We start from the raw sequence: 13,296 nt of genomic DNA, 5'->3' as shown, positions 1-13,296 counted from the left end.
TACGGTACGAGTCTTGACATGGCCACATTTGGCCACCTTACTCGGTTGTTCAACCACAACTCTGGTAGATATCACAAGGAGTCTAGGACATTAATTGGCATTTGAAATTGCATAATCAACATTATTTTGCCTTACTCGAACAAGGCGGGTAAGAAATTGAGTCTAGACATGCATCAGCATCACTCCACCACTTCAATTTGGACAATTAAAAGCCATCTACTGAACATTTTTTGGCTTCAGACCCGGGTATTTGAACGAATATTGAGAAGTATTTTTGAATAATCGTATAAATTGAAGTACAACACTAGTCATCAACTGTACAAAATTATGATGTCAATTCCATACAGAACGAGAAACAGATATGAGACAAACCTCAATCAGTGCTTACAAAACTTTTACAGTGTAGAAATGTGAACAATTTCCTAAGCTTCTATTTTCAGCAAAGAATTAAGAGATGTACTGTTGAACTTCTGAGCTATGCCACGAAGAACAAGAACAATGACATCCCTCAAGTGGCGGGTATGCACCATAATGTCTACCTCATTCTCGCTATCAACAACAATCCTCAACCGATGTTGGTCGTTGCGGAAAACCTCAACCTGATCAACCAAGTTCAATATTTTTCATCAGACGGTTCAACCAAACAAAAAATACACAAAACTTCACTAGATTGATCTCATGAACAATAAATGCAGTTATGGGCCCTTGGTTGGTGTTAATAGATGGGAATGAAAATTAAAAGATAATGTAATTTAGCTAGAAAAGTTACTTGACAACGTTTAGGATCATGTTTGTCCTACTTCAACTTTCTTTTTCTTTTACAAAACTTCATCCTCATTCAGTACCATTTGGAAATGTGATGTTAGGTGTAATGGAAAATGGTGAAGAAAAAACATGTTTGAGGTTGAAACCTTCATTACCATGGGAATATCATAGCACATCTCATCAAAATTAACACTGAAACTCATTCTTATTACCACTATTTAATACCATCAACCAAAGGGAGCGTTATAGTTATCGAATAAAAGCAGTGTCTTTCTGGCTTTAACCATATAAAATTATCGCTAAGATGTCAATGATTATTCAAGTAAAAATACTCCTTCGATATTGGAACTCAACAAATTGAACAGAAATGTGATAAAACGAAGACAGTGAAAGAGTTCTATTGAGCTACTGAGATAACAATCAGAAATACAAACAGCAACATCAATGGGTCAAGCTCTAAGAGTCCGATTGTGGATCAGCAACAAACTTATAATGCTCTGATAGACAATTAGTAATAATCTGTTTAGCTATGCAATACTTACATGGAATGGGGGAGCATAACTGCCCCGCATTTCAGTTGTCGGAAAGGAGGTTTTAGAACCAGGCTTGACAACCTTGACTCTCTTTTTGTTGATTTCAAGTATTCTCCTTTCAAGACCCCCAGTATCCAAAACCTGAGATAAGGAAAATGTGAGGCATTTTTCACCACCACCCGGAAACAGGGAAAAAAAATAAGAAGAAAAAGTAGCCACCTTCTTTGATGATGGAGCCTTGTTGCATATTACCTGTTGCAAGTAGGAAAAGTCATTAAGCTAAACCAGAAGATTTACTTAAGTTACCAGACCCATATTCTTCACAAACTGGAACAGGTAGCATGAATAATATGATACCAGAAAAGATGAAAAGAATATTCAAATCCCATTCATGCACATCAAAAGTCATTAAACTAAACCAGAAGATTTACTAAAGTTACCTGACCCAGATTCTTCATAAATTGGAACAGGAAGCATCTATAGCATGATACCATAAAAGATAAAAACAAAACTCAAATTCCATTCAAGCACATCTAAATAATCACTCAAATTTCCTCGCAAAAGCACCATCATGTCCTTTTGTAACCAAGTGAAAGAATCGAAATTAGTTTTTTGCATAGTGAAGAATCAAAATGGCTCCCAAGACTTCCAGCACTTCAGTAATTCTATTCATTTTGCAGCTGTAGTTACTTAATCTTTCTGGGATTCAGTTAATTACAATCAATTCCATCTTTCTCCTTTGATTAGCAATTACAGACCTACCAGTCTATCACAGATTACATCCTCCAGGAATAATATAGCAGATACATACATTTCTTGTTCTCTGTTTTCTGTCTCTGTCCCCCTCTCTCTCCCACTCATCATAAAAGCATTCATTATATCTCTCTCCTCATCATTGACACTTGCCTCTGAATATTTCACAACGATCATCTATTTTCTACTGATGAAATGTAAAAGTGTAAACGGATACATTCTAAGAGGATTTAAGAAATTGTTAAAATAAATATCATAAGCATCATTGTAGAATTTTAGCATACAAACCATACAAATATTACTTCCAACAGCTTTTCATTGGAAGATAATATTTAACAGGCAAAAGAATTTTCAAGTTGGCAATGTAAAATTTAGTATTCTTGTACTCCATTACATATAAATCAGTTTTTGGCACCAAGAATTAGCTCATACTAAGGTAGTGTGAATGTGTGATACTGTGATCAACATTTCACTCATTCTCTTCTCAATAGGATAGGGTATTCCATCAAATTTCTCAAAAATCTAGGTTCCGAAATATTTTTCTTTCAGATGTTTAGTCTACTTGTTTATTCGTCTAATAAGGTACCCAGCAATCACTCCCCTTCAGATACTTCTGCTTATGTATAACCCTTTTTGAAGAAATAATGTTTGCCACGATCATACTTCCTCCTTTTTATAAATATATACCCTTTCACTTTATTCCTCTTTTGAAAGGAAACTTCTGAGCTCCCAACCTTTCAAAAGTTACTTGCTTATACTCACTCTCTCCTTGTACCTGAACATCCATTGCTATAGGAAGTGTAAACATCATTTAGAAAAGAAGGGCGTACCACATCTACACTATTAAAGTTCCCAATCACTGCAACCTTTTATTTATGCAAAAACAATTACAGATGCTGCAACTTAAACAACCTGTAGAAAACTTGGAAGAATAAATAATGAATGCCTAAATGAAGTTTCAAAAAAAAAGGAAAAGTAAAAGCTTGCTACTCAATGTGAGTGACATGCGAGTTGTACTGTGCATCTGCTCTGGATCACATCAACATAATCAAAAATTAGTAGTTTTCAAATTCAGAAATTTTGAAATAAAACAGCGAGCAAACTAAAATTGTTTTATGCACTCAATGGACCAGAAAAGAGAAACATAGTTCTTCAAACAGATCAACAATGCATGAGTTTGAGGACCAAAATGTATAAATTCTGGGTTGAAGAAAAGGTACGGGTGATACATGATAATTTCTGCAGATTTATTCACACAAAGTCAACTATAGGCCACATGCATAAAAAGACAAAGACCACATGTATGAAAGAACTAACACCAGAACACAAGTGACAAGTAACTTGTGCATAATTTCTCTACAAAAGAGAGGCAATGATCACAGAAAGGCATGCTACTACTAGTCATTTATCTGGAAAACTTATTTAGATCAAAACATTATAAAAGAATTGAGAACCACATGTACCTCGAACTTCACAGACCCAAGGTCAAGCTTTTTCTTCACTTCTTCAAGAACATCAGGCTCTACAAAAGCCAGCAGACAAACAGAAGGTCAGATGACTGGTGCTATGACATGGCTACAATGATCATTATCATGCAAGTAAACTACATTTTACATTAAAAGGTTAGCCATCTGGACAAAGGAGGAACGGTAAGGCGGGAGTCTAATTATGAATTTGATGTGATTCACTCTCAGAAAGAAATGACAGACATCATATTCTCAAGATGTCAACATGATATGTAGATCAACTGAACAGGCAATGTAGTATATTCATATAACGTAATAAAAAAGCTGAAGAACAGACGAAAACAGAATTCTAAACTTTGAATGTCATCATGCAATAGTGCTTACCAACTGCTATTGGCTCTGTTGAAGTCGAAACAGGGTTCCCCTCAACTCCATCTTCACGCACTGGGGTGTATACAGCTACTAGTCGATATCCCACGTCATCCACATTGGCTTCATACATCCTTCCGATTTCTCCTATAATATCAAAACAAGGTCCAAAAGTAAAATTCTTCATCAAAAAAATCATGAATCAATTTTTATTTGTATGAGCGCATCCAAAAAGCAAGAATGCAAAGAAGCATATTTGAAAGGGAAAGGCCTCCCAAAGTCTTGCAGTGAACATGACATACTACCTATAAACCTATGAAATAACTCTCCCCTCCCCCCCCCCCCCCCCCCCCCCCAACACCAAAAAAAAAATAAAAAAAAAAATCTGAAATAGTTCACTTTTCCAATCCAGAGCAAATTGCTAAGTGGGTTCCCAAAAAACATGTTGCAGTATCCAGCATATGTTGTTAATGTTTGGATTAGGAAATTTAATGTGACCATCATCAATTTTTCAGCTGTATGTTATCATAAATTCCAAAAGTTCTAGTAGTGTCATTTATTCTGAAACTAGTCTAGTACAATATCTAAAACACAGAGTAACCTCAAAAATATTATTCTTAAAAGAAGAACTGTCAGCATTATTCACGATCTATATTATCATTTTAAAGACATAACTTTACCATGATTCAGCAATATGTTGATAGCTACATAAGATAAGAGTTACATGCTTGATAAGCTATTAAAGAAAATTGTTATAAGACAACAACCAATGTAATAGGAGTAAAACATCAAGAGAGATCATGGAAACACAGAGGAGGGCTGAAGATGTATATACCAGGAATAGAAATGAGATCTGGACTGCCAACCATGGACCTAAGCCACTGTATTCTACTTTTTCCCTCTTTACCTCCACTATATATTCCTCGAACAGCATACAAATTAGTATGAAATCCTCTTCCCTCAATCTCCAGCTTACTTATTCGAGGGATACCTAAAAATATGCAAAACTTCAATATTAAAATACAGCTCAAACTTTTAATCAAAAACAAACATAAGATACTATGAATTTATGACTAAAAAAACCAGCAAATGCATCCATGCAAGAATTCACTTCAAGAAAATAATTACAGACGCTGAATTGGAATAACCAACTAAACGATATATAGATGTAGGGATTAAATAATGAAATTAATCAAAAAAGTTTAAAGAGAATTCCTCTTAGACATGTGAATGGCTCGCAAGTAAAAGCATTGCCATGAAGCTTTCATTTGATGAAAACAATACTAAAATACATTGCATATTACTTGCAGGATGATCAAAAGGCATAATGAGTAAAGAAAATTCTCGACGTCAAAACTATGAGTAACTTATCACTACAAAGGACTAGAAAGGTGTGGATAATTTAACCTCCACAATAGTAATCAAACATCATGTCAAAAGATGTTACAAGACTAACAATATGTAAAGTTTAAACTTGGTCAAAAAATAAGAGATCCTAATAGGTAGACCATCATATTATTTTTGTAGGCAAAGTACAATTTTTTAGCAACATTTTAGGCAGCACCACAGCAGGGACTACTACTTTAACATCCACTACACGACATAAGAGACCCATATAAACCAAACTAGTCTCTTCAACTTATGGATCCATTATCTCTCCCTGTTTATTTCACTTTCTTCTATATAATTAATTCATTATATAGAGAGGAATCCTTATCTTCTCTCTGTCAAAAACTGCTTAGATTGAAGGAAATCAGTTCATTATTGAAAAGAACTGAGAGAAGAGAGGAAGGAGGAGAAAATACCTGGCAATATATGAATAATTTCAGTATGTACAGGCTCACTTGACCTTCCAAATACATCAGTAACAATGCACTCGCATCTCAAGTAACGATCAATGTCATCAAAACGCAATTTATAAGAGCATGAGTTCTCCGAAGAAAATATCTCCCACACATCCCCAGAATCAGAATGATACCTGCAGTAGACATTCTGTCAAGATATAGGAAACCGAAAATAAAACATCATTGAAAACTACATTTCCAACTACCTAAGTGATTTCTTTCCTTCACAGAGCATGGCTTCTAAGTAGAAATGAAACAAGGGTTTGAAAAGGGTCATACTAAATGAGCATGCAAATTGCCAAGTTATTCTAAGTCGATAAGGAGAAGAAGAAAGTTTCCAGGCATGAAATGAACAAAACTACCATCCTTTTCCATAACAGTTAATCCACTATGTGCCCAAATAGAAGAAACTAAAATCTTTACATTTGACTATCCAAAACGGAGTTCTTAAACCAACTTTATTCAAAGTGTAATACAGCTAACTAGCTAAGTATTGAAGCCAACATCAAGTTGCATAATTAAGTTTAACCTAATATTAGGAGTATCTTGAATGAGCTCACATAATTCATCAAGCATGAGAATAGCTTATCAAGAATTGCAGATACATTTCATGGTTAACTAGAGTTTTCTCAATATAGCTCAAATAGAAGAATTGTTGGAACTTGGGAATGATTTGTGGAATTGATCCTAGCTAAGTTTATCTTGACTTGAAGAATTGTTGCAATATGAATTCAATTCAGCTAAAATTGATATACTTGAACATTGTTACAAGATACAACTTACACATTCAATATGATTCATCACAATGACTTCAAAGAAGATAATAAAGATTCCTAAAGGGTTGAAGATGGCTTATTTGGTGATTAGAGGATAGACACATTGCAATCAACTTGAAAGACATTTAGACTCAAATTTTTAATGTGGACCCATCGTTTTTGATTTAATTTATCGACAAAGTGAATATTGTTCCCTCAAACCATACATTGATTTATCTATAAAATGAAGGTTTATAATGATATTTTGACTCAATTTCTTGATATAGACCCATCAATATTTGGTCATATTATAAGAATTGAACGAGCTTTTATATTTGTTACTGAAAAAATTAACTAGAGTAAGTCTTATGCAGGCATCAACTGTAGTCACATCATTCGAACCTCAACAAAACTACTACAAAAGTTGAAAAGGTAGTCCTTCACATGGATCAGAGCATCTAACTAAGAATTTCCAAGTACTAAAAATTGCGAATTTGGTTGAGACATAATACTATCAGATTCTCATTATATAGGAAATCAATACCACACATAATATGATGTAAAAAATTTGCTTATCCTCACCATATATATTTGACATATTTCTTATACTTGCCCCAAATGTCTTGTTGGCTTTCACTATTGGGAATAACTTCAACAGCAGTGAGCATTTCTCCTTCCATTGCTTTTCCGGTGAGAGCAACCATCTCAATTTGTAATAGGTCTAAACACAGGACAAGAATTTTCATTATGCAACATTAGACAAGTGTGCAAAGCAAACTTGTGAAAGAACTACATACATTTTGCTTAGAAGTAAATGTAATCAGCCATACTCATATATAACTGAAGTATAATTTATAGTATAAGAACAAATATGGCTTTTAAGATAGATATAATTCCAGACAAAAAAATAGACATGAAGACTACAGAACTGTTCTCCCCAATCAATTTGGACTTAACTCAAGTGATCAGATCTAAAACAGCTAAATATGAGTGAAAATGACGGGCTAAACTGAACTACAAGAAATTTGAGATAGCAGACCCTACATGGGATAAAATTGTCTACAACAATCACAGAGCAGCTATCTATTTATAGCTTGCCACATGAATAATTAAAAGAAATAAAGAATTGCATACAATGAAAAACAAAGTTAAAATTAAAAAAAAAGTAAAACAATCAAGTTAAAACAAATGTGAAAGCAATACAAAATTTTAAATCAAGATGATTGGATTTAACAAATGCATTCCCTCTTTTCATCTCCACCACATATATCTTCCCTCCATTGTGTTTTTTTCAAATGCTTCTGCTAAAAATTTAATAAATCAACCATGTACCCTTGTAGCAACTTCAAAGGGACAGAGGGACTAAGAATTAATACAATGAAGGAAAATGGAAACCAAGGAGCTATGAAAATATCAGAGGAAGCCACGACAAATTTAAACATGATTCCAGGGATCGGTAAAGACAGCAGAGTATCACCATACACAAAAGCAGGGCTAGAGAAATCATCACGACCCTAGGATAAAAAGTATGTACCCAAAAATTAAGACAAGACAGTATTTTTGTCGTCAATTTTGTTCTGAGAATACACATTGTCAAAGGACAAGTTTAAAATTAAGACAGGAAAAAGCTTTAATCTTATCAAAGATCTTACTATTTCTTCCCTAACATGCAAACTAAACAAAAACCAGCACAAGAAATATGTAGTTCATGATATATCATTATATACTACTCCACAGTTGCTTACATCTACCAGCTGGTTGCTCCACTATTCAGAGAAGAGAGATCCTAATAGTTTGAGAACAAAGGCAGAACCAATTTACTATACAAGCCCTAAAGGTTTAACCAAAACCGTTTTACCTGGCAGAATTATTTCTGTTGGGTCAGATAGCTTCATTTCTCCAACAACCAAATCTGAACGAACTGGTGTATAGCTGTTTTAAGAACAGAGAAATGTCAAAAAAAAAAGAAGGAAAAACTGGCAGATTACAAGACTACTTAATCACAACCCATTAAATAAAAATGGCCTATTAAATCATGTCTAGGACTTATTCATGTGAAGTTGCAAATGATGTTGCAGATGATATATCATAGGGATGGGTTGCGTACACACGACCCCCAAACCCCTCTTTGGCGGGCAAATAATAATTTCCAAAAAAGCAATGAGAAGAACACAAAGCATGAAGCCATCACAACATGAAATTGCATTCGCAATAAGTAATTAGCTAAAATGGCAAAACATATAAGCCCCCTTCATGGAAAGGGACTGAGATATTACTAATATCATGTAGAAAATAAAAACAAAAAAAAAAGAGAGAGAGAAACTACTTACCCGAACAATAAACGGCAATTGTAATCTGATTCAGTGACTATATAAGTTTGAGAATCAGCCCCATTTATCAAAGTCATAGTACCATCAACTGTTACTCTATACCAGCTAAATAAACTTGATCCTTCATGTCCCCCAAAATATTCTCCTTCACCCACATAAGTACTCAAATTCAAGGCTTTCACATGAAGATATTTTACTACTGGATAAGCTGTCAAAGACAAACATATTATATATTAGTAAGTACTGAGAAAGCTGCATATAACCAATATCATAAACAAGTAATTAGATGACAAAAAGGATTTAGAACTCAAATAACAGAAACACCTACAAGATGTGATATTTAGAAGAGAAAGAAAAGAAAACACTCCCCCTGCCCCCGCCCAAAGCGAATACAAGTAAATCAAAACTCAGCCACGTATCATCTTGAGGCATAGTAAAAAAAACATATTCAATCCTCATTAGAATAGTCTACAAAAGAAACTTCTAGTACAATAAGAGTGAACCACTATTACCTGGGGCAACTGGATCATCACAAATTGAAACCAATGGTTTTCCGGGTTTTCCATCTTTACGGATTGGAAGCCAATATAACACCAAATATGACCCCACATCATCCAGACACGGTGTGTATGTTCTGTTACATCAACTTATCAATTAGATCACTTTAAAAATAGCATTAACCACTAAGATGAATATGACATATTATATAAATATTCAAATAACGTGAACTTACAAATTTCGACCACAAACAGTAATGTTTTCATCAGCATCAGATATGCCACTCAAGTCGGGTCCATGAAGCATATTCTTTGTTCGATACCAAATGTATTCTCCGTCACCTTCATGTCCACCAAAGTACCTCTTACGAGGAAGTACCATATCAGCCTCATGACAATCGGGAATTACAAGCTCTAAACCCACAGGATCAGCTGTTTTTTAAGGTTAGTGCAAAAAAGTAACATCAGAAAAACCAATGAAGACCACCACCAACAATAAAGTATGATGCATTCAATGATTTTGATAAAAACTAGGTAACATTCACATATCACTGAGCAAGGCTAATACAATTGGCAAGATACACTAAGTCGTGATAGGGGCACAATACAATAGGTCACATGTATTGTTCATCTCCCATGAAAACATTTATGAAAAACAAGGTGATGAAGACAATATATAATATACTTTTCTAATTCAAGAAATCTAAGTATCCCAGAGGAAGGAAACACAACAAAGACATAATTCAAAAAATTTTGATCAAAGTAATCAAAATGAATGTGCAAATTACATGCATTTGACTTCTACATAATCCAATCCAGCCACTAGGAACATAGTGGCATTTTGCAAAACACAGCCAGTCTACTCAAATCAAAATTGTCGTGCAGCACAAAGATCTGCCGCACTCCATCGATCCACATTTTCAAACACAAAGTTACAGTTGACTACATTACAATAAATCAATTATATATATATATATAGGAAGAAGTTCCAGTGAGAACCATCCTTATATGAGAACCGTGAGAACCAATCTGCCTTACAAAAACGTGTTACTTTTTTACTAAAAAGATGTTACTATTAGGCAAAAATGTGTTACTTTTTTTAATAAAAAAAATGATACTTTAAGGCAAAAAAGTGTTACTTTAAGAAAAAAATTCAGAAAAAAACTCATCAAAAAGGTGTTACTTTTTACGTAAAAAGATGTTACTTTTCAGAAAAAAAGTGTTACTTTTTATTATATTTGTTTTTTTGAAAAATATATTTTTGTGCTAAAAGTAACACTTTATGCTAAAAAGTACCAGCTATTTTTTTAAAACAAAAGTAACATTTTTTTGTCCAATAGTAACACATTTTCTGTAAAAAAGTAACACATTTTTATTAGGCAGATTGGTTCTCACTGGAACTTCTTCCTATATATATATATATATATATATATATATATATATATATATATATATATATATATAAGACGGAGTGTTATATAATGAATCACTTGAAAACAGAAAACTGTTCTGAAAATCTGTGAAAACAAAACACCTACCAGGCATTATAATATCAGATACAGTACTCTGCGGATTTCCTCTTGCTCCGTCATTACGAACCGGAGTGAAAGTTACCTCAATGCGAGATGCAACATCTTCGAGAGTTAAATCCAAAAAATCTGCATCGTGACAGCGTTAAGATAACCATCTATCTCTTTATAAACCCTGCAAAGACTTTACTCACCATTAGCACATAGTTTCTCCTTGTGACCATTGTTTTGTACCCTAAACCACTCACTACAACAGTCGCCTTTGACCCTGCAATACTTGGTAAAGGTGATTTCAGATTCCAGAAAAAGACTTGTGAAAGTTTGCATACAATTTTCCAATTATAAAACTCACCCTCCACTATATGATGCAATAAAGGTTAACCGTTCCCCTTCCATCATTGATCCAGAAAACTTGAGTGCCTCACATAAAGGAGGCCCTGAATGTCCAAGAATTGATAAAATCAAGAAAGAGTAGTCAGAAAAACTAGGCAATTTAAAACAAATGGCTACGTTTTCACACTACCAAGATTTCCAATAAATACTTTCTAGTAAATCATACTCAATTGTGTTTGCTTCCTTCACTCAAGTATTAGATTAAATTGATGAGAAATGTTAAAATACAATAATAATTTTAGAAAGAGAGTCAAACTTACAGCTTCAGACAAAAATGATCATGAGTCATGACCAAAAGACTAGCATCAATTATAAATTTTAAAAAGGTACTTCCTCTTTCCTCGAAAATCTTGGTAGATGCTGTGGTCCAAGTAACCAAGTAAAGGAGGCTATAGAAAGCAAAAGCACCATTTTGCTTTTTAGCTGGGGGAGAGAAAGTGATTTTAAAGAAAACCCAGACTCAAGATCCAATAGGGGAGCAAGGGAGACCAGAAAGTGAAAATAAAAAAGAAAAGGCGCCAAGATGTTAAAGAGCAGACTTAAACAGAAAGTACTAAGAAAGTTTGGAGCAGATGGAGTATATCAAGGGGCGCACAAAAGAATAGAGGAAAATTTTAAAAACTGAAGAAAATATGTATTCATTACTGGCACCGAAACAAATGGCACTAAATATATTTCAAAAAGAGGACAAAGTATAGTCAATTGTTATGTTTTTGAGAGCATATGAATTTGGACAAGCAAATAAGAAGCTCTATTTCTCAACAATACAAATGTGCAACCTAAAGACTTAGAGTTACCAAGTATTTGAAATTTACCGGGTACTATTGGGCCAAGTTGTTCAGAAAGCACTACTGGACCACGTGCCCAATCACTTCTAACTGGTTCACATGACACTGAAATAAAGCACCCAACATCATCAACTGAAAGGGTGTAGGATGCAGTGATAGCATCACTGATTTCAAGCTTTTGCCCACTTGAATCACCCTGCAAAAATTTCAATTTGCTAAGGGAACGTTTAACTCTTTAGGAGCATGGGGGTCTAAAGAAATTGGAACCAATATGATACTAGGTCATAAGGCTACAAGTTTCATGACCACAGCGAGAAAAGTATACATAAATATGCATTTTTTTAAAAATGCAAGCGTACAACAAATTCTATGACCAAAGAGAAAGTCAAAATGAACAATACCCGAAACCAGCGAAAAACTGACTCCCCCTCTTCACCACCCCAATATAGCTTCTCAGCTACCAACATTGAACCTTCAACAGATTTTCCGGCTATTTGCAAGGAGACAAGCCTTGGGTTTCCTGTCAAAAATATCAATTGTCAACTATTAAAATGTACACATCTACAGTTTCCAACTTTTCAGGTATATAATTCCCCAATCAGTAACTTTGGTTGGTAAATAGTCAGTTTTTAATTATAAAAGAAAAACTTCATGATCAATAGATACCTTTATTCAAGGGCATAAGTTAACATTTTTGGTGAGTATGAAATTCATTATCAACGAGTTTTTGATAGAACTGAAACTTTTACAGTAATTTTATTTAAAAACAGAAAATGAGGAGGTTGGCACGTTGGGTGTACTACAGCACCCCAGCCCCAATATTTGCCAGTCTAAAAAAGCAAGCTCGTGAAATTGCTTATCACAAGTGGCTTAAATTAAACATATTTCCAAATATTTGTGAAAAATAACTAACCTAACAAAAAAATTTGGATATATACTGATTACCGAATACTACAAATTCCCTCCCATTCCTCCCCCTCCCACACACACACACACACACAAAAAGTCTCCCCAATAGTTCACAGCAAAGCACATAAAGAATGCAAAATGCAAGATCAGAGGCAAGTACCAGCACGAACACGCTCTTGTCCCATGCAAATTCTTGGTTGACCGATCATACCATCATCTCGAACAGGTATACATCTAAAGGAGATGAATTTACCAATGGCTTCCTTGGGAATTTGGTACTGAAGGCGGCCTGAAACTTCACTAATTGAAGTGCCTGAATCATTTTGATCCTACAGGTACAGAAAACGTAAGCAATAACAGAATAT

General features: G+C 34.3%; 1 protein-coding gene across 1 annotated transcript in view; it reads right to left on the bottom strand.

The window, feature by feature from the left end:
* Nucleotides 1-249: 249 nt before the first annotated feature.
* The window catches only part of LOC130824073 (187-kDa microtubule-associated protein AIR9), a 39,419-nt gene continuing 26,372 nt past the window's right edge, over nt 250-13,296 (bottom strand). Inside the window, exons 21-38 of the mRNA XM_057688957.1 lie at nt 13,092-13,260; nt 12,424-12,542; nt 12,050-12,218; nt 11,194-11,278; nt 11,036-11,109; nt 10,851-10,970; nt 9,549-9,744; nt 9,328-9,449; nt 8,816-9,023; nt 8,344-8,417; nt 7,068-7,206; nt 5,692-5,864; nt 4,722-4,877; nt 3,902-4,033; nt 3,515-3,573; nt 1,518-1,550; nt 1,308-1,439; nt 250-599 (exon numbers count right to left, since the gene is read on the bottom strand). Coding sequence (XP_057544940.1) covers nt 423-599; nt 1,308-1,439; nt 1,518-1,550; nt 3,515-3,573; nt 3,902-4,033; nt 4,722-4,877; nt 5,692-5,864; nt 7,068-7,206; nt 8,344-8,417; nt 8,816-9,023; nt 9,328-9,449; nt 9,549-9,744; nt 10,851-10,970; nt 11,036-11,109; nt 11,194-11,278; nt 12,050-12,218; nt 12,424-12,542; nt 13,092-13,260 — 2,337 coding nt within the window. The 3' untranslated portion in view covers nt 250-422. The remainder of the gene's footprint in view (nt 600-1,307; nt 1,440-1,517; nt 1,551-3,514; nt 3,574-3,901; nt 4,034-4,721; nt 4,878-5,691; nt 5,865-7,067; nt 7,207-8,343; nt 8,418-8,815; nt 9,024-9,327; nt 9,450-9,548; nt 9,745-10,850; nt 10,971-11,035; nt 11,110-11,193; nt 11,279-12,049; nt 12,219-12,423; nt 12,543-13,091; nt 13,261-13,296) is intronic.

The sequence above is a fragment of the Amaranthus tricolor genome, chromosome 9 (assembly GCF_026212465.1).
Source record: "Amaranthus tricolor cultivar Red isolate AtriRed21 chromosome 9, ASM2621246v1, whole genome shotgun sequence".
NCBI lineage: Eukaryota > Viridiplantae > Streptophyta > Magnoliopsida > Caryophyllales > Amaranthaceae > Amaranthus > Amaranthus tricolor.
Note: the sequence above shows the minus strand (reverse complement) of the source record. Positions and strands in the feature narration are given on the sequence as shown.